At 34.4% G+C, this 20163-nt stretch overlaps 4 protein-coding genes and 1 non-coding gene across 5 annotated transcripts; 2 read left to right on the plus strand and 3 right to left on the minus strand.

The window, feature by feature from the left end:
* The first annotated feature begins 726 nt into the window (after positions 1–726).
* Positions 727–7379, plus strand: LOC109811860 (autophagy-like protein). The gene is made up of 5 exons (XM_020375699.2): positions 727–2673; positions 3133–4819; positions 5599–5819; positions 6310–6523; positions 6766–7379. The coding sequence occupies exons 1-5, from the start codon at positions 1724–1726 to the stop codon at positions 7159–7161; spliced, it is 3468 nt and encodes a 1155-aa protein (XP_020231288.1). The 5' UTR covers positions 727–1723; the 3' UTR covers positions 7162–7379.
* A 734-nt stretch (positions 7380–8113) lies between these two features.
* On the minus strand, positions 8114–12431 carry LOC109811861 (ATP-dependent DNA helicase). Its single transcript, XM_020375700.3, is given in 7 exon segments — positions 8114–8416; positions 8418–8937; positions 10284–10615; positions 11006–11112; positions 11236–11409; positions 11499–11780; positions 12018–12431. Coding segments are annotated over 7 exon segments (1560 nt in total). The 5' UTR covers positions 12132–12431; the 3' UTR covers positions 8114–8385.
* A 1743-nt stretch (positions 12432–14174) lies between these two features.
* PRPL35 (Ribosomal protein L35) lies at positions 14175–16264 on the minus strand. Its single transcript, XM_020375704.3, has 3 exons — positions 15961–16264; positions 15773–15889; positions 14175–14520 (listed from the first exon to the last, which is right to left on the minus strand). The coding sequence occupies exons 1-3, from the start codon at positions 16186–16188 to the stop codon at positions 14443–14445; spliced, it is 423 nt and encodes a 140-aa protein (XP_020231293.1). The 5' UTR covers positions 16189–16264; the 3' UTR covers positions 14175–14442.
* Positions 16265–16345: 81 nt separating this feature from the next.
* On the plus strand, positions 16346–16429 carry TRNAL-CAA (transfer RNA leucine (anticodon CAA)). Its single transcript has one exon. It is a non-coding gene; the product is annotated as a tRNA-Leu (tRNA).
* Positions 16430–17618: 1189 nt separating this feature from the next.
* On the minus strand, positions 17619–19062 carry LOC109811882 (ribonuclease H2 subunit C-like protein). The gene is made up of 3 exons (XM_020375731.3): positions 18730–19062; positions 18523–18662; positions 17619–17872 (listed from the first exon to the last, which is right to left on the minus strand). Exons 1-3 carry the CDS (start codon positions 19016–19018, stop codon positions 17819–17821), a joined length of 483 nt encoding a protein of 160 aa, XP_020231320.1. The 5' UTR covers positions 19019–19062; the 3' UTR covers positions 17619–17818.
* Between the last annotated feature and the right edge of the window lie 1101 nt (positions 19063–20163).

Here is a 20163-nt window from a genome sequence, read left to right on the forward strand (position 1 = left end):
AAATTTAAAATATAATTTATATATTCAAGTACAATATTTATTTATATATAAAATTTATTATAAATTTTAGTTAGTTACATATAATAAATATAAATATCTAATATGTGCATTACACATATTAAAATATTATTTATTTATAAAAAAGACACATTGAAAAAAATAGTCACAATATCTTTGCATTATTACATAATTATTTTTTATTTTAGTTTCAAAGATACATAACAGATAAAATTATTTGTCATAAATTGAAATTTTTTTTAATAATTTAAATATATAGTAAATTTATTTTTGATTTTTAGATTTAAAATTATTATCTTTAATTTTTTATAATTTTAAAAATCTTACTTTAATTTTTTGTCATTAATAATATATTTAAAGTATCATATTCTAATTAAGAAATATCAATAGAATTTGTTATGTTTTTATTAACATTATTACTGATATATAGATTTTATGTAATATAATTTGATAATTTTTAAAGAAAATTTAAATATAAAAATAAAAAATATATTTTTTAAAATTATAAAAATTAAAATATTAATCTTAAATTTAAAAGTCGAGAATCATATTTAATTATATTTTTATTTTTATGTTTGAAAAGAAAGAATCGTAATATAACTAATAAAAGTCGGTGCAATATATCTTAATCTCTGCGTAACAATCTTAAATGATTATCATCGCTAAAGTTAAAAGTGGTGAGTTATTAAATGCATCTATAATTCGAGATATAAGAATACACCACAGTGCCTGCTTTTTCAATCCTTCCAAACGTTTTTTATTTTTTGGAGTAAATGGTTGGAAACATTTGTTCAGCGAAAAGAGAGAGGTTGTGCTGTGCTGTGATATGAGAGAGTTACTTCCTGCAGAAGCTTCTGTGTGGAATCTATAAAACAATTATGGGGAAAGGAGAAGAATAAATAGAGAGAGGAAGAAAGAGAAACGGTTTAATTTTAAATTAGTGGTGATTGATTTCTAAGAAATCATCAAAAGGGGTGTCGTGGCACCTTTGTTCTTCTACTTAGCCGAGATTCTGGAAAATCAAAATCTCCACGTAATCTGCTTGTAACAATTTTCTTCTTTATCACTCTAAGATTTTTGGCTTACCCTTTCCCTCAACAAACAAACTAACCAACTGTTTGTTGTTCTATTTTCTCAATTTTGTTATGTATGCGCTGTATGTTGTTGGATTCTGACTTTTCTTCAGGAACCTGGTTCTGGGTTGAGTATAATTCGGGTTTTTTCTTCGCGGTCGTTTTTGGGTTTGATAGTTTCGTCTCTTTTGGGGCATTTTTTTCACAGTAGCCTCTTGATGAAAGGGTATTTTAGTCTCCACCTCATTGTTTCTCACGTGGGTCTGTTTTCTGGATTGGGTTGCTGTTAACTAGGGTTTTCGAGGGGATCCGAGGTTAAAGTTTGTGCCTTTCCACGATGTATGTGCAAAGTTCAGCTATTTTGCAGTGTTGATTGATTGATTGATTTGAAATTTCAAGTTTCGTGTCTTTGGACGAAAATTTTGTCCTTATTCTTTTTCTATATAAAATTTCTGGTGTAGAGTGAAAGATTGTGTGGTCGGAAAGAGATTATGCTTGGGTTTACTTTGGTGGTATTGTGTTTCAACTATTGGTGAGGGTTTGATTTGAACCCTTTGTTTGGTTTCCTTTATTGGTGGAGGAAGAGGTTGTGATTGTGTTTGGGGCTTTGTTTGTGTTGATTGGTGGATAAGATGAGTTCCAGCGTGACTGGAAGTTTAGTCCATCAGGGCCAGCTGCTGGTTCATATTGCTGAGAATGGACACTCCTTTGAGTTGGATTGCAATGAAAACACACTTGTTGAAGCAGTTATGAGGTCCATTGAAAATGCTACTGGGATCAATCTCAGTGATCAGCTTGTACTTTGTTTGGAAATGAAGCTCGAGCCACATCGCCCTCTCTCTGCATACAAGCTTCCATCTGATGACCAGGAACAGGAAGTGTTCATATTCAACAAAGCAAGGCTTCAGAACAACTCGCCTCCTCCACCGCTGGAGCAGGTCGATATTCCCAGTCATTTGGAGCCTCCATCGCCGGCCTCCTCCCATGATCCGCACCCTCTTGATGATGCTTCAGATCCTGCTTTGAAGGCTCTGCCTTCTTATGAGCGGCAATTCAGGTACCATTATCATCGGGGGCATGCGATTTATTCTAGTACTGTGATGAAGTTTGAGCATTGTGAGAGGCTTTTGAGAGAACAGATGGTCCAAGAAAGAGCAGTGGAGGTTGCAAGGGGTAATTTGGATCAGTACTATCGAATGATTAACCAAAACTATGGGGACTTCATGAAACGTTATATGCAACAACACAGGATGCATTCTGATCTTTTGGTGAATTTTGGAAAGGATGTTGAGAAACTACGATCGATCAGACTTCACCCTGCTTTACAAACTGCTAATCGCAAATGCTTACTGGATTTGGTCAAGGAAGAAAACTTGAGGAAGTCAGTGGAGAATTGCACTAGCTCCCACAAGCAGTTTGAGAATAAAGTGTCACAACTTAAGCAGACCTTTGGGGAAGTGAAGCGACGGTATGAGGAATTGTTGTCCAGCAGGGCTTTCTTGCCCATCAATAATCTAGAACAAGCAATTAAAGAACACCAGAAATATATAAATGAACAAAAGAGTATCATGCAATCTCTGAGGTTAGTTCTCTTTCATTTTTCAACTATTTTTTCTGTGCTCGTTATTGCTGACGAAGCATCTAAAGTTAATGTTGTTTGCAGTGGCATCCTGTTTTGTAACTTCGTTACATGTTTCATGAGTTTAATATTCAAATTCTGTCCCTCAATTTCTCATATGTTCTCTTAGCACTTAGAAGGCCTGGTCTTAAATAATTATGTACCGTTTCTGCAAAGGTCTTGATCCATTACATGTTGGTTATGAAACTTGTACGTCTGAGACTTTTCTTTTCTAGTTTTTGTAGTACTTAACAGTTCACTAGAGGAGAATCAACACGAAATAATACTTGATTCCGGATATTACGTGCTGTTATTATTGATTTTGCAACTATATTTGTAATCCTTTTGTCTTTTGAGATACTTTCGTCATATCAAATGTTGTCAGCACAGCTTATAAATTATATTTTTATGGGTTTTCTGCAGCAAGGATGTTAACACTGTAAAGAAACTAGTAGATGATTGTCTATCCTCCCAATTGTCCTCCTCGCTTCGTCCTCATGATGCTGTTTCAGCCTTGGGTCCCATGTATGATGTTCATGACAAAAACCACTTGCCTAAAATGCAGGCTTGTGATCGCGCTATTTCAAAGCTACTTGAGTTCTGCAAGGAAAACAAGAATGCAATGAATCTCTTTGTGCACAATTACATGCAAAACATAACTTACATTTCTTATCTCATCAAAGATCAGAAGCTACAGTTCCCTGTTTTTAAAGAGGCAATGGCTCGTCAGGATGGATTGTTTGTGGATTTAAAGTTGTTCCATGGTATTGGTTCTGCATACAGAGCTTGTCTTGCAGAAATAGTGAGACGAAAGGCTTCTATGAAGCTATACATGGGCATGGCTGGGCAAATGGCTGAAAGGCTTGCTATAAAACGGGAGGCTGAGCTCAGGAGGCGGGAGGAGTTTCTGAGGGTTCATAGTTCATGCATTCCTAAAGATGTATTAGCATCTATGGGCTTGTTTGACTCTCCTAACCAATGTGATGTCAATATAGCTCCATTTGACGGTAGTTTGCTTAATATTGACATATCAGATGTGGATCGTTATGCTCCTGAATATCTAACAGGAGTAACCTCCAAGCTGGAGAAGCATGGAAGCTTTAAAGGTTCATCTGCTTTGAGTAGTGATAGCTCTCACTTGGCTGAGGCTGTAGGTATTACTGCTGACTCAATTGAGAGATATGATTCTGAGGATTTGCTTGATGGCAGTGAGCTGATTGAAATTGCTGGAACCTGCAAGTTGGAGGTTGAGAATGCAAAACTGAAAGCTGAACTTGCTGCTAGAATAGCTTTAATATGTTCTCTCTGTCCTGAGGTAGAGTATGAGTCACTGGATGATGAAAGGGTGAATAGTATACTGAAGAATGCAGCAGAGAAGACAGAAGAAGCCTTGCATTTGAAAGATGAATACATTAAACATTTTCAATCCATGCTTAAGATGAAGCAAATGCAATGTGTGTCATATGAGAAACGTATTCAAGAATTGGAGCAGAAATTGTCTGATCAGTATGTGCAGGGGCAGAAGATGTCCAGTGTAAATGATGCAGCTGACTTTCCCCTTGTAGCTGGGAAGACAGATAATCGCAAGTCAGAATATATCAGTGGTGAAGCCCACATGCCTTGCATATCTACTACTGAGCCCATGGATGAGGTTTCATGCATCTCTAGTTCTTTGGATGCAAAACTTGGTTTGTTCAGAGAACATACTGGTAAAGCATTAGATGGGGTGGACGAAAATATGTTGGATTCCTCTGGAGTTCAGAACCCACAGTTGGATTCATCTATGATGGAGCCTCATCGTGAAGAAGCACAAAGTGCTGATAAAGATAAAAAAGACAAGATAATTGGACAATCGGGCATGTCGCTAACAAACAGTTCTACTGGTGAGAACATGCCTGTGTCACATGATCTTGTACCTTGTGACTCGGCAGTTAGTCAAGACTTGGAATCTAAAGTAAATGATGACAAGGTTTTGGAACTACAAAGTGCACTTGCAGATAAGTGCAACCAATTGAATGAAAATGAAACCAAACTTAAAACTGTTATGGAGGAGGTTGCTGTGCTCAGAAGGGAGTTGGAAGCAAGTCAAAAACTACTTGATGAATCTCAGGTAACTGTGGAAATGAATCAGACACATCATTTTAGGGTTGCAATTTAATTTTCTAAAAATCTTTTGCGTAATTCTCCTAAACCATTTCTTATTTTGTTTGAGTCACCATTTTAATGTCATTTTCCAACCTCTGTCACTGTCTTCTTTCACCCCTTTCTTTGCAATTTACACAAACATGCTTTCTACTGGTAATTCTTCTGAAAAGTTTTCAAATTATTTCTACCAAAAAAGAAATTTGTCATTTCTGTCATCTTCCTGTAGCCTTTGCTTTTCAACTCCCACATTCTTGTATTTTAGTTTCTATAGATCTATTCAGATGATAATAGATATATTACTAACAGTAAATTTCCTAAGCATCTGTGCGCTGATTTTGTTGTTCTATAAAACCATGCCAGCGGAGTTTTAGTTGACTTTTGGAAAGTGTATAGTACATAAGTCAGGCTTACAGGGCATAGTCTTTTCTGTTGATGCATGTTGAACTTCTGTTGGGCTGAGCAACAGGCATCTTTGTAAAAAAATACAACTAAATTAAGATTCTTAATTGATTCTTTTATATATTGGATTGAGTTGTGAGATGAAGTTGAATTGGTATGATTGATTTAGAATTTGATGTGCAAGTCTTGTTTAGGATTAGAAGGAATGTATAATGAACTATATATAGTTGGTTTATTTTTTTTGGTCTCTAGTACAAAGCTTCATTAATTTCGTTCATACTCATTGTTGTTCCATTATTGTGATTGCCTTTTATATTCTTATATATTTTTCCTCTTTCACTACAGATGAATTGTGCTCACCTGGAAAATTGTTTGCATGAGGCAAGAGAGGAAGCGCAGACACAAAAAAGTTCTGCTGACAGGAGGGCTTCGGAGTATAGCTTACTACGTGCTTCTGTTATTAAAACACGAAGCTTTTTTGAAAGACTCAAAACCTGTGTTTATTCTACTGGTGGTGTGGCTGGATTTGCAGATTCCCTGCGTAATTTGGCACAATCTTTGGCCAAGTAATTTACTTACATTAATTACTTATATCATGAGCACCCTTGGAAAATTTTATATCCTTCCCCATTATTGCACCCATTCCCACTGAGAAAGAAAAAAAGTTCTATGGTGCTGGACTGGTAGTGATGAAATTAACTTCCTTATTCTAGAAACAAGGCACACATTTTAGTAGTAGGGATGTTCATTCATAAAGTTTGATGTTGGTGGGGTCATTTATAATACATGAATTCATTTAGCAATCACTTTGTTAGTTGAGACTTGACAGTTTGGCTAAACACTAAACAGTTCTTGCTCCTTTGGTATCTTTTGCTTGGAGGGGAAGACATGTGCCATCTAACATAAATAATTCCCAACCGCTTCCTTTTTGTCCTGAAATAGAGAAGATTATATAGGCTATTGTTATAGGCTGATGTGCTTTCTAGTGATATTTTATATTTATTCATAATAAATTGTGATTATAAGAATGACCGAAATTCTTTTGTCTCTTTTCAGTTCTGCTAATGACAGAGATGATGATGATATTGCTGAATTCCGTAAATGTATCCGAGTACTGGCCGATAAAGTTGGTTTCTTATCTAGGCACCGTGAAGAGCTGCTCGAGAAGTACACAAGAATGGAAGCTGCTAACGAACAGCTTCGGAAAGAATTGGAAGAAAAAATAGACCAGGTCAAAACTTATTACAACAAGCATCAACTTGAGAAGCAGGTAATTTATTGTCCTCACTTTGTTAGTTATTGGCTTCTTGTTTTTAAACACCCTTTTCCTTTTAAATTGTCACCCTATGAGATGGCTATTTTTTAACTACAGCTGGCTCATGTCCTTTGGAGCCTAAATGCCTGATGATTACTCAATAGCATGAATGTTTTTGTTGTGACTGTATAGATGGAAGTTCTATCTATTTCAAATTCTGGACTGAGTTATATTCTGCTTGTGAAATTTTGGTACAGGCAAACAAAGAGAAGATTTGTTTTGGTTGCTTGGAAGTTCACGAGATAGCTGCCTTTGTGCTCACTCCAGCAGGGCATTATGAGGCGATTACTAGGAACTGTTCTAACTACTACTTATCTGATGAATCTGTAGCCCTGTTTGCGGACCATCTTCCAACCAGACCTAACTACATTGTTGGACAAATCGTGCATATCGAACGCCAAGTCGTGAAGGCGCCGCCTCGGCCTGAGCATGGTAGGACTGATAAATTTACCCCTGACAAGGGGACTGACTGGTTGACCTTGAATTCAGGCTCAACTCCAAACCCATACGGTCTCCCTGTTGGCTGTGAATATTTCCTAGTGACAGTAGCCATGTTACCTGATACCACCATTCATTCATCCTCTCCTTCCTGATCCTGCTTCATCCTGGCAGATTAGACGTGATGGAAGAATTCAATTGTAAATAGAACTACATTCAAAGTCCAAATGCTCTTTATGGCCTTTTGTACAGCTGATGAACCAATTTAGTTTCGATCTCCCTCGTGTACATATTTTCTACCTTTTATGACATTGTATAAATTGTGAATATTATTTACAACTTGTTTATTTGGACATTTGCTATTTTCATCTTATTAAGTTGTCACATTTGATTGGGCAAGCAATATTTTCCTAATCACTAGATAAGTACCTCTAATAGAATTACACAAATCATAAGGCATCATAAAGTCAGATGGTCTGAGGTCAGTTCTCCGACCCAACTTATTACCAAATATCCGTGGGTGTGCAAGCTTCTCAATCAGGTAAGTAACATCCCTTTAACATGTTAGGTACGAGGGTACCCAACATATCTGGTACAACATTGTAGAACAATTCAACCTTGAAAAGATGGGGGTGTTTATAGAAGCAAGACCAATGATTCGGGTGAAATCCATATTTCATCTGGTACAACATGCTTACCTTCCAAGGATTAAGGTTGTAAGAAAACTACGAAATACTGCAAATCCTGGTTACATAATATAGTGGGTCTCATACTGGTAGACCACACCTGTAATTGGGACTTGATTTCTGCTATTATTATTATTATTACTATTATGGAAGCTTCCATGTCGCATGGTCCAGAACTACCTAACAACACTCTTAACTCTCAAGAACAGTACGGATTGTTAGGAAACCCTGAGAACAATATTTGAAGAGTTAACTTCTTGTCCCTTATTGGTTGCTTGGTGGTTGAAGCTGCGGGGGCATGAGCATCACCCTTTCCCCAAGACAAAAAAACCTTGTTTAGAGTAAGATTCCTCAACTGATTACGCAACAAATACATCCAAGAAGAAAAAAGTGGCATCCTTGATAAAGCCACCAGAGTATCTAATTCACAAGTCCGATATTTTATTAGTAGCACATTATTTATTTACATGCAGACAACATTGTACAAGACCCGGATGGAAAGATCAGGAGATAGTGCTACAGCACCTACCTGTTACAGTTTTTTACACAGGTTCTACCAGGATTCTTCATTAAAATATTTTCCAAATCCTGATGGTTCGTATGGTAAAAATTAAACTTTTCATGCCTACGAAGACTACATATCCTCTATACACCTTGATATTGGCCATTTTTTTCATTTCAAATATCAAATAACTATCTGTCGTTATCGTCTTCTGATATGTTAAACAAAATTTGAAAGTGATGCAATTCGAGGAAGGTGAAGAAGTAACTCTCCAAAAGAGTCTTTCTTGGACATGCCTAGTGCTTGCTTGCCACCAGAAACATCTCTAAAGTCCTCTTCAGCAGGCTTGACATCCATTTTAATTTTGTTGTTCTGCCTTGATTCAATAACATGGCTAGGTTGAATATTTTTTCCATCATCAGGTCCTTCAACAGCACTTTCCTTGTCACGTGGATCCCTCTGTAGAAGACAGCAGAGAGAATTGACCCTTGACATGAGTGATTTTTCATCAGAAGTTATAACTTGATTGTCATTAAGAAGATGCTGCGCAATTCCCTCTAGCATTTCCTGGTACCCCAATCTTCCACCACAAAAAGATGGATTCCCGGAAGTTGTCTGTTCGGAAAGGCAGTGTTCAATGTGACCAATAAAATCACTCACTGACATAGAAGGGCGGAGTCCAGGCATTTTTATCTGGTCCCAAATTCTTGTGCCCTTGAAATCAGTTTCAGAACTTGGACTCCCTTCAATTGCACAACAATCCATGAATTTTATATAAAAAACAAAAACAGTTAGCTTATACAAAGGCCACCAACTAGGATTAATAAATAAGCCATAGAAACGACCAGTTAATCTTAAGTTCATCATGAAGCCATGAAGCCATATTCATACAACATAAACAGATAATGCTTAGACATAGCTAAGTATAAGTTATGGCTAAATCTTAAGAATGTAAGATAAAAAATAAGAATATGGTATACCGATCCACATGCCCAATATAAATGCTGTGCACAATCTCTAAATGTGAAATCATAAATGCTATGCAGTCTCTTCCCTGATCCCAGTATATATGTCAGAATCTGACAACGATGCTATTCAGCAAATTAAGCATATTGGTCTAACGATGAAATTCACATGTTAAAAGAACAGTGATGGATTTGTGAGCCGTCATTGGTATTTTATAATCATGCAATTAGAGATGAATTAAATAGTTTGCCAACAAATTACAAGGCAGAGTAGCTTGTTATTACAAGCCATGTTCTTTACTAATTGATGAAGCAACTGATTCATAATAGTTTCTAGAAGTTTATGTCACAATCAGTTCATGGTTGTCAACAGAACATGATGATCCTATCGTGGAAAATCTATAACTAAAACCAGTTCTCCACCTCCTACTACTTAATTTTGAAGTTACACTTCATCCTTTTATTGATAAGTTTTCAAACATTGAACACCAAGAAAACAAACATGTTGGAAAGAAAATTGTAAGCATGAGAGATATATGTGAAAACTGGGTACATATGAATCTCTCTCTCACGCAAACACGCACTTTGTTTCTTGGGCTATGTTTGGATTGATAGCAAGGCATGAAATAATGCTAGGTTCCATTGTTTGGAATGTTAAAATAGAATGAAATGGAATAAAACTTGATGGAATGGATTACATTTCATTATTTCTGTTGTGATTCAGGAATTGTGTGTATTGTTGTACACATACCAATCTTATTTATAGAGTGAATACAATAAATGATAGAGATACTAATCTCTAATATTATGAAAACTAATCTAATCATATCCCTAATTGATAGTGAGGATAATAACCATAATATATGTATCCACAATATCTGTAATATATTCACAATATCTGTAACAATTTCCAATACCCCTTTTTTCTTCCCTTTTTTGCTGCCATCGTTACAAGCATTCAAACAATGTTCCTTTCTATTTCATTATTCTACTCACTAACAATTAGACCATTAGATATACAAACAAACATAAACTTAGCGAATGGGGTGGGTGGGAAATTGATGAGTGAAACAAAGGGCCCAATGTCCAGGGAAATCAAAACAAGAGTTAAGTTCTTACAGTACCTGAGCTGGGAGAAGGTGCGTCACAAGGTAGACTATCCAAGGTAATGTCAAGACAATCATTGTGCTCAATCTTAAATGATGGCGATAGGGATGAGCGAGGTGATCCTGTGTCCTGCAAACAAGCTGCTATAGATCCTTTACCATTGACAAGGTGTAAATCACAATCGTCTGGATTTTCAAGGTTCTCAAAAGCAGCCGTTCGTGTATCAAAATGAGGTGAATCCAAAATTATCTCAGGTTGTTGGCTTAAGAAATTAAGACGCATGTCACATTGGATGAGCTTTCCAATATGCTTGGCTAACATCCCTTGCGGAAATTCCAAAAAATGCTGCCTACAAAACCACGAGATGAAGTTCTCAAACATCATGGCCTAGTAAATTAAGGCTTTTAGGACCTAAATATATAGTATCAACCTAATAGGCTAATACAAATGAACACTAAGAAATTTAACCAAATAAATTTTTTTTTTCCAAATGCTTTAAAATATATAGTACGACTCCTATAAAGCCTTGTAATACTACATCAAATGCAACTCGACCTCTCTTCCTCAATTATTTCAATAAGCTATCTTGCATTCTTGCTCTTATCTGACAGCATGCTCAGACAGGTTTTATTGTATGCTGGTTTTCATGCTCAGTTTATGACAAATCAACAAAACCATAATATTATGTAAAACATTTGAGCCCAAATCCACATATCAGAGGATAGTGAATAGAATATACCTGTGTTTGCTAGCCTCTCCATCAGTAAAATCTGATGTTGCCTTCCACAGTGTATGCTTTCTAGGTTGAGGATTAGTCTCCCTGAAGAAAAGAGGCTGTCTTGCAAGCTGCAACACACAGAAACTCACCAATAAATCAATGAAACAGAACATTTAGCTATGCATAGGTGTTTGCATGTAAAAGAACTATAACAGTTGCCACAGAGAGAGGAAAACAAGAGAATAAATTACCACTACAGTCAACGAGCTAGGTTCAGTATCAGGACAATTTGCCTTAAGTGCCATTATATCTGACCATTGGATTTCCATTTTGCTCTTTAGTTCACCTTCAAGAACTTCCCAAACTAACTTATGCTTAGAGAAGTAACACTTTGCCACTAGGTCACTCTCATGTTTTGATTTATACTGTCACAAAGAGAGCCTTAAGCTAAGTAAAACTCACTGAAAAATATATTTTCCCAAAACTCTAGTAACATGTAGTATCTTGAACATACCTCCCACGAACCAATTCTTAAAAGTGAAGCCGGGAAATTTGAAGCCTTAAGCTTCTCCACAGAAACTGATGCAGCAGCACCACGACTCTCCTTTTTCAATCCAGAGCTCAAGTTTTCATTTTGTGTATTTGCAATAAACATATTCCCTTGAGAAAGCTTCAGTTGTATCAAATCTAAGAGCGAAGGGCTCTTCCTCAGACGTAAACCTAGAGGGCTAGGCTCATCGAGTATATTGTACTGGGAAGGAGAACTGAATGAATTACTGTTTGAAGCATTCCATTGCTAAACAAATTTTGAAACCATGCACAAAAAGAAAGGAAGTTGTCAAAGTGACCATAACGTTAATAACAAAATAAGGAAAGAAAAGAAAGTAAAAATGCAATACAAGGATTATTTTTAACTAAGCTTAAGATTAAAAAATGCATGTTCTATGATCTCAGCTCTATATTATTGCTTCATTCAAGACACTATTAGTTTAAAATTGCTCTATTATTAAAAAAAATTAAAAAGATGAGAAACCTCTTGTGAAGGTTTGAAGCGCTTGTCGAGAGGAGCATGCTCCTCCATCTCCAACTTCACCGGCACCGTTTCAAGGTCTGAACGGAGCTTCCTCAAACCCATTTGCTGAACCATCAAATTTTCTGCTGAAGTGAAAATTGCTGAGTATTGATTGAATCACAAATCGAAATGTTCTGATATCACAATAACCCTTTTAAAAAAAAAATAACAACAACGCGGAGAAGACCAAAGAGAAAGAGGAGCTTTTGTTTTGGTTCACAATTGGCGGAAAAAAAAAAATAGTTCGATGCTTCTGAGGTGGTGCGCGTGCAAGCGACGGAGCGGCGCGTGGGAAACTTTTAATACAATAATACTTGGGTTGGTCATTGTGAGCGCGTGTGATGGCAGACACGTACCGTACGAAAGGAATTTAGGGTATGGATAATGTGGGTCCCTTCTTTCTTCGTTTTTAAGTGACGGTAACTTTTGTTGCCAAATGCCAATGGTTCAACTTTTGACAAGTGGACTCTTTCCTTTCAAGAACTAATGGATAACGTATTATGGGAATTGGGATACTTTTTTACCTCCCAAATCTTAATTTTTCCTTTTTTTCTCTCTGTTAACGACCTTTTTTTTTATCGCCAAATAAATTTCAACTTTCAATTCTTTTTATAAATACTAAGCAAGAAAAAAGACATTCCATGCATTATATTAAAAGAAAAAAAATAAATAAAAAGAAAAAAAATGAAAGATTATTCCTAAAAAAAAGTAATTATTAAAAATAAAAACTTAAAGTAGTTATTAAAAGTGATATTCTCTTTATATATTAATATTAGTATAAATTTATTAGTTTCAAATTTTTAAATTTGATTAAAAAATATTTTTTTTATAATTTTTTAAAATAAAAGGGTATAATAGTAAAAAAAAAGTGGAGACCAAAATAATTATCAAAAATGATATTTCTTTTATATATTAATATAGATATCTTATGATTTAAAGTAATTGATTTATAAATGAATACATATATAAAATACATTCATATATATATATATATATATATATATATATATATATATATATGTATATATATATACATATATATATATATATATAGTTTTTTTTTAATCACTTGAGAGTGTGGTTCATTTTGCCTTCTATTAAAAGTGGGTATATACCAATTTCCTAGCGAATCAACTTTTATGGATTAAAAAATATTGCGTGTTCAATGTATCTCTTCCTTTTTTATGGGCTAATATCTTTATTTAATTATACTAGCAAACTCTAATTATAAAAACGTGTCCTGGGATTCAACTATAATCGCATTTAACATCTAAGTTCAAAGTAATTATTTGGTAACAATGCATTTGATACGAACTTTAACCAAATAAAAAACAAACTAATTAAGCGGGTGTTTAAATTTAATGGGAAGAACATGCTACGAATTCGTATTTGCACTATCAAGCATTTTCCTTTTGGATTATTTTAAATTGAAGCTATTTTGCACAAAAAAATAAAAACGTGCGTGGAAAATATTACAAATCATTTTAAAAATATTAAAAATATGTGAATGAAAATAAACTATTTTATAAACAATCACAAACTGGAAATATTATTATGCTATCGTGTTGTTTCTCAAAAATTGTTCACTTCCTTCAAATCCAAGTATAAAATTCCCAAAACTTTTTTTTTCTAATTAAGGAAAGTACATGAGTAGTCCATTATAAAATTATAGAGTGATCGCTTTAATTAATGATTATAAATTATGCATTTTACATTTTGACTCTTAAAAGTACCCCACTTTAGGTGATAAAAAGGAAATCAAGATATAACTTCAAAGATTAATTTTCTCAAATTTTTTATTAATCAAAATTACAATGACATCATTAGAGTTTAAATATAAGATTATGTACAACCCTAGCTCCCTTACCACTAGACCGACTCTAGCGGTTTAAATTAATTTCTTTAAATAATATCTTGAATTCCAACTTTTTGTATAAAATACCCCTCAAGCAAATTCAATTGTCTTGACTTGGGATAGTTGGAGTTTAAAGTAATTTTTAAGAGTTGTGATAAACGTGTACCCCAAGAAAAAGAGAAAAAAAATGACAAATATAAAGTAATACGATGAAAAATGGAAGGGAAAAAAAGGAGATAGGAAAAAATAAAGTAAAAGTGAGATTAAAAGAAATAACTCACCAGATAGATTATTCATCATAGCTTGCTAAACAATTGCAAAGATAAACTAGAAGATGGTAAACAAATTGCAATACTGTGATGTCAATAAATAACAATTGTTACATGATACATGAAAGTGTACCATTTTCTTGAGGTACTGATATCTCAATTAGCAAAAACCAATTGTATTCATTTGAAAGCATATTGGAGACGTCACAAATCACAAGACTAAACGCAGCTAGGCTTATGACTCAGTTTTGCAAACACGACATCATGTAGCATTTCTGTTTACCTTCAGATATGGTAAGGCTCCAATTACATTGTCATAGTCACTCCTGTTGACTGGGTGCTGTGCATGACAATAAAAAATAAGTTAGATATGAGAAAACCAATCCCATAATTTAATACAATAGTTCAAATCCCAGTGAAAATTTATTCATTCAAACTGCTTCAGACCAGAATACGAAAATTTCAGGGAGGAAGAATTTCCGGTATAAATAACTTCAGGTCAACAAATGCAACATTTTCGCTGAATCCAATTGCATCATTCTAGAAATTAAATTACTGTTGTGATGGGTGTGGACTAGGTAGAAGTCCCCAAGTTCAAGATGAGAAGAAAGTCAAGATACTCAATAATCGGATTTCTCTAGAGAGTAATATTCATTTTTATCTCTTACAAAGCAATCAATTCAAATGAACTACAGTGGTATTCGTTCAATTGATAACTTCAATCAGCTCACAAAGTTACATATATGACTTCACTTTAATTTATCAGATAAAATTGAAGTAATAGATATTTGTTGATATTGGACAAATCAATTGTGGATGCATTATTAAATTAAGATTTCGAAATGTCCATAGAAAATGTGCATCTTGGAAATTGGAATACACTGCACAAGGCATTTCAGTGACAAATGACTTATTTTGGCTGTGCAAGTTCTGTTCTGGAGAAAAAAATAATGAAAGAATGGCTTGGTTTGAATACAGATGCCCCAAAAGGAAGCTTATCATACATATCAAATTCAAACCCATGTTTAATCTCTAAATTTAAATTATAATGATGGGACTCTTTTAGAGACACTGACAACTAGCTATGATACCAAATTACCAATTGATAAGCATCCACGCAATTGGAGTATCCTCCCTTAAAAGCTAGCTGTCAAGGGCGGGGGGAAACCAGGTCATTTATGATTTATGCACTCTTCCAAGAATCGCATACTACTTAATGTGGGAATTAGGAGTCCCATCATACCCAAATCCCTATCATATACACTACGCAGATCGCTGAATAGAATGGCACCTAGTACAGAACAAGCGCATTAAAGGTTTTCTCAAATTCTAATGAAATGCAGTCTAAACAAGCAAATGCAAATGTAACACGGTAGCAACAGGACCAAGGCAATTGCAAGATCCTATTCAACTGCACGCAGAACAATCTAATGAGGCATCACAAAATCCATCCAGTATCCAAACTCGTAACATGCGCAATAATTGATAATTCATTAAAATTTGTATATATAAAAAAAGAAGGTCCTAAGAAGAACATGGCGTTAGGTTAAGCAACGAGAAATAATATAATAGATTGAATATCATTAAGTGACCATTTTGGAGAGACGCAATTTGCGCTTGGTGTTCTTCTTGGAGAGCAAGTGCTGCTTGCCAGCTCTTCTGCGCACTATTTTGCCTCGCCCCGTAACCCTAAACCGCTTAGCCGAAGCCTATAAATAAAAGCATTAACCAAAGCGAAATAGAGATTGAAATTGATAGCACGAAAAGGAGTGAGAGGGACCTTGTGGGTTTTCATTTTGTAGCCTTTAGCGGATACAATGGTGAGAGAGCGAGGCCTTAGAGGGAGAGGAGAAGGAACACTGCACAGATTTTGCCGGAGAATTGGAGCAGAGATACTGCCTGAGGAACTCAGTTTGAGAGAGTTGCCGTTATTGAAAACGGGAAATCGAACGCGGGAAAAAGAAGAAGAGCATGGTAATAGTCCCAATGCAAAGGACACCGTAGCCATCTTCACTCTCAGGTAAAGGTTAGCTCCGTTCAACAAAATTCTGCTTTATGGATAAAACTCACCCAGTTGCCAGTTGCCAGTTGCTAAGCTAGATATAGACACTTTCACCCTTTTATATTCTCTACAATTATATAAAATTTACCACTCACAACACCAAGTCAGGATGGCCGAGTGGTCTAAGGCGCCAGACTCAAGTTCTGGTCTTCGAAAGAGGGCGTGGGTTCAAATCCCACTTCTGACAACGTTTTTTTTTTTTTTTTTTATAATTTCAAAAATAAATATCAAATTTTATTATAAGATTAGAAGGATAAATTTGTCTTTTCATTATTTTGTCCATTTTACTTTCCTTCAACTTTCAATTTAATCAAACAACTAAAACAAAAATATTTTATTTTTATTTCTATTAATCCGAATATAAATTTCCTTGTGCATGCGATTCACATCTATTTCATTATTTTTTTCACTCTATTTCTTTTCTTCCTACCTTTTCAATCCAGTGTTATATATTGGAATGCTCAAATAATTTTTAAAATATCAGAAATCATGTTATATAGGTTACCAAATATTAAAAAAAAAAATCTTTCAAATTAATCCTACAATATTAATAAAATATATCAACAAAGAGATTAAAAATTAATAGATTTTCAACACTTTAAGCCTATGCGTATAATTTTATTATTTTAAAAACTATCTAAGAGAGAGGATAACATTAACAGCTTATGGACCAAATTGATAATTGGAAAAATATTTTGACACCAAGAGTGTAAACATCTTGAGTGATATAAGAAGGGGAAAGGAAGTGATTAACATTATTGGTGATGTAACATGACTGGATAAAAAAAATGTATTGTCTTACTTGAGTGTTTGTAAATGTTGAGTGTCTAAATAATAAAACTCTTCATAATTTATTCGATTGCTTTGCTCGACAAAAACACAATCATTTCTCCCCTCCAATCATTATGATCACCTTCACTCGACAAAACACAAACATCATTATTAGGATCACTTTCACAGGATCACTTTTAAAAGCATCATTTTGGCCGAAAAACTTCTCTAAAAGCTAAGAAATTGTAAACAAACTAATTTTGAAGAATCGAGGTTCCAGCCTTTTTCTCATTCCGGTCAGCACCTCTTCCTTCCCTCCCCAGCACAAACACAGAAGTTAAGTTGTTAAAAATAACTATAACATGTTTCTTTCCTACTAAAAGAAAGTGAAGTTAACAAAGAGTCGCTAATTAAAGGAATAAAAAAAAAAAATCTAATGGGGAAGGCTCCTGAGACAATGCTTTACAATTAAAGATTCACCATCCAGATCACCTTTGAGGTCTTCAAACTCATCTTAGCCTTCCTGTCTCCACATATCTGATTCTGCTGGATGTGAGTACAGCAGGTTGCCTCCTTTTAGAGAGAGAAACTAGACACTATAGGAATTTGCAGGGAGAGCATATTTTCATATATGATGACAAATTGTATTCACATAGAGAAAAAAACACAGATTTGGGTAAAAAGGGAAGTACATAGGGACTGTCAGAGTCAAAGCACAACAAAAACATAAATATTACAGAGATTAATCAACTGTAAATTTGACAGATACAGCATTTCAAGTTTCAACTGCAGTGTAGTCCTATCTCTAGAGTGTAACCGATGACGAAGCTAATTCCTCGGGTGTCACGGGATTGTGCAGCTGCAGTCACAAGCAAATATCTGGTAAGATAAACTTAAAAAACCTTGACAGTCAACATTAATTTTCATATTTAAGTGCCATTTTTAACTGTTTGAATCAACTTATTTGTCCTGTGCTGCTATTAGATGAAATGAATGGGTCGTAAACACTATGATTGTCACACATAAATCAGAATCATTTAAATACAAGTCCCTTTGTTCCCATCAACATTTTAAGATTTAGAAAATGAATTTACTGAAATCAGAAGCCAATGCATCCTCTACCCAACAAGAATTGCCATGGGTAAGAGAGCAAGCAAGTAATATACGTGGTCTACCTTGTTCCCTGCCTCCTAAGTAAAGTACAAACAATTGAAGTGTCTAAACACAGAGAACTGGTCTACAAACTAGAATTGGAAATTAAGATGCCAAAACATGTGCCCTTAACATTCCAAGTCCAATCTACCAGCCTCCAGAATGACATCCAAGATTCACACTCCCCTTAACATTTGCACAAGTTACAACTCAACAAGGTTTAGGCTAAGCTAACTAATAATTTATTTCTACTACATCAATAGTGCAACTCACATGATGACATATAATGCGATTAGATGTATTATATATGAAGAAAGACATAGTAGTGAAATTGATTGAAATGGAGAAAAGAGTTACAGCTTGTGCAAGAGTGAGCCAATGAAAAGCTCGGAACAATTCGTCGTTGTGGGAAGGAGCGTAGTCATGGTTCCAATAGGTTATGTCGTGGAACGTTGCATGGGTGTCCCAGTTGTGGGAGGAGGTAGCTAAGAGAAAACCTGCATAGGAAGAGAAAAGATGAATTGTGGTTTATGCGATGCGATTGCGAGGAATAGCGTAGTGTACCAGAGTAACCGTGAGGAAGAGGGAGAGTGGTTCCTTGGAGGAACCTGCCTCTGAAATGGGCATGTTGCAAAGGTAAACCCTCGGGGGAGGGTTTGGGTTTGAAATAGTGGGAAACGGAGGCAGGGCCATTGTGCTTGACGCAGCAGGGGAGTTGATGGACGCGACCGCTCAGATCCTCTATCCCCTTTCCCTCTCGTTTCAGATCTATGCTCGTCTTTTCCATCTCCTTTCCTCTTCCACTCCACACTCCACGCAGACGCAAGCCCTTTGCCTCTAAAATCACTTTCATTTCCTCTCCTTTCCCTCCTTTTTTTATTACCTTCCAAACACTCCACTTAAACCATAATCAAATCACCCCATTTCAAAAATCAAATATATACTATCTTACAATTCATGTAAGTCTGAAATTAAAAACGAATATAAAATATAACATTATAATATATCGTTAAAAAAATAAATCATAGTTAATATTTGCATTCTAATTTTATACTTATTTTTTAAAACTATAATATAACTACAAAATATTCATCGTTAAAAATTATAACTAATTTTTATCATAGACTTAGTGTATATAAGGTAGGTATTTTTCATCTAATATAGTTTATTTATGACATTAAGAATGTAATAGATTATATTGGAAAGGAAATATTTACCTCTTATAATCATAATATATAACAAAAATTAAGTCATTATTTATAACCGTCAATACATCATATTTATATTATAGTTAAAAAATAAATATAAAATTAGAATCCAGATGTTAAATGTGACTTATTCTTTCCGACATATTATTTTGTTTAATAAAATTATTACATCTTACAATGATTACTTTAAAAAGTTATATTAAAATGGTTTCTATTTGTTGGACAACGATAACGATAAACTTTACATCTTATTCCAGTAAGAGTATAAAATAACATTAGTTAAAGTTAAATTTTCGGTTAATTCATCATTTGATTTCTATATTTATATCAATTTTTTTTTATTTTAATCCATAGAGTTAAAAAATTTATACTTTAGTATTTGATGAATAATTTCTTCTTCTTTTTTATTTTAGTCCTCATATATATTTTTTATCTTGTGATGGTTTAAAATTATTTAAAAAAAAAAAAAAAAAACAACAACAACAACAACAATAAGTATTAATAATACATAACATTTTTAGGTGAAAAAGAGTAAAACAAAAGGTCAACAAATATACAGATCAAATGATTGATTAATACTTAAAATTACAACAAAAGAATACTTAATTTTAAAATTATTAAACCTCATTAAAATTGCAAAATTGTGTCTGTGCTTAAACACCAACAAGATTTCACATCCCAGATCTAATTACTCTGTAGTGACTTCTGACTAACTATATAAGAAAAATTATTTATCTCGATCATTCGTGAAAAATTAGCAATCTACATTTCGTACATACGTATAAAAAAT

The sequence above is a fragment of the Cajanus cajan genome, chromosome 5, assembly GCF_000230855.2.
Source record: "Cajanus cajan strain Asha chromosome 5, NIPB_CcT2T_4, whole genome shotgun sequence".
Taxonomy (NCBI): Eukaryota; Viridiplantae; Streptophyta; class Magnoliopsida; order Fabales; family Fabaceae; genus Cajanus; species Cajanus cajan.

Excerpts from the sequence above, each read along its gene's own strand:
- LOC109811860 (XM_020375699.2), top strand. The coding sequence starts at position 1,724 with ATGAGTTCCAGCGTGACTGGAAGTTTAGTCCATCAGGGCCAGCTGCTG. Across the intron at positions 5,820-6,309 it reads TTGGCACAATCTTTGGCCAA|TTCTGCTAATGACAGAGATG; the intron begins GTAATTTACTTA and ends GTCTCTTTTCAG. Across the intron at positions 6,524-6,765 it reads AGCATCAACTTGAGAAGCAG|GCAAACAAAGAGAAGATTTG; the intron begins GTAATTTATTGT and ends ATTTTGGTACAG.
- PRPL35 (XM_020375704.3), bottom strand. The coding sequence starts at position 16,188 with ATGGCTACGGTGTCCTTTGCATTGGGACTATTACCATGCTCTTCTTCT. Across the intron at positions 15,890-15,960 it reads ACAAAATGAAAACCCACAAG|GCTTCGGCTAAGCGGTTTAG; the intron begins GTCCCTCTCACT and ends TTTTATTTATAG. Across the intron at positions 14,521-15,772 it reads AATTGCGTCTCTCCAAAATG|CACCCAGTCAACAGGAGTGA; the intron begins GTCACTTAATGA and ends TGTCATGCACAG.
- LOC109811882 (XM_020375731.3), bottom strand. The coding sequence starts at position 19,018 with ATGAAAGTGATTTTAGAGGCAAAGGGCTTGCGTCTGCGTGGAGTGTGG. Across the intron at positions 18,663-18,729 it reads TCTTCCTCACGGTTACTCTG|GTTTTCTCTTAGCTACCTCC; the intron begins GTACACTACGCT and ends CTTCCTATGCAG. Across the intron at positions 17,873-18,522 it reads GGCTCACTCTTGCACAAGCT|CTGCACAATCCCGTGACACC; the intron begins GTAACTCTTTTC and ends TTGTGACTGCAG.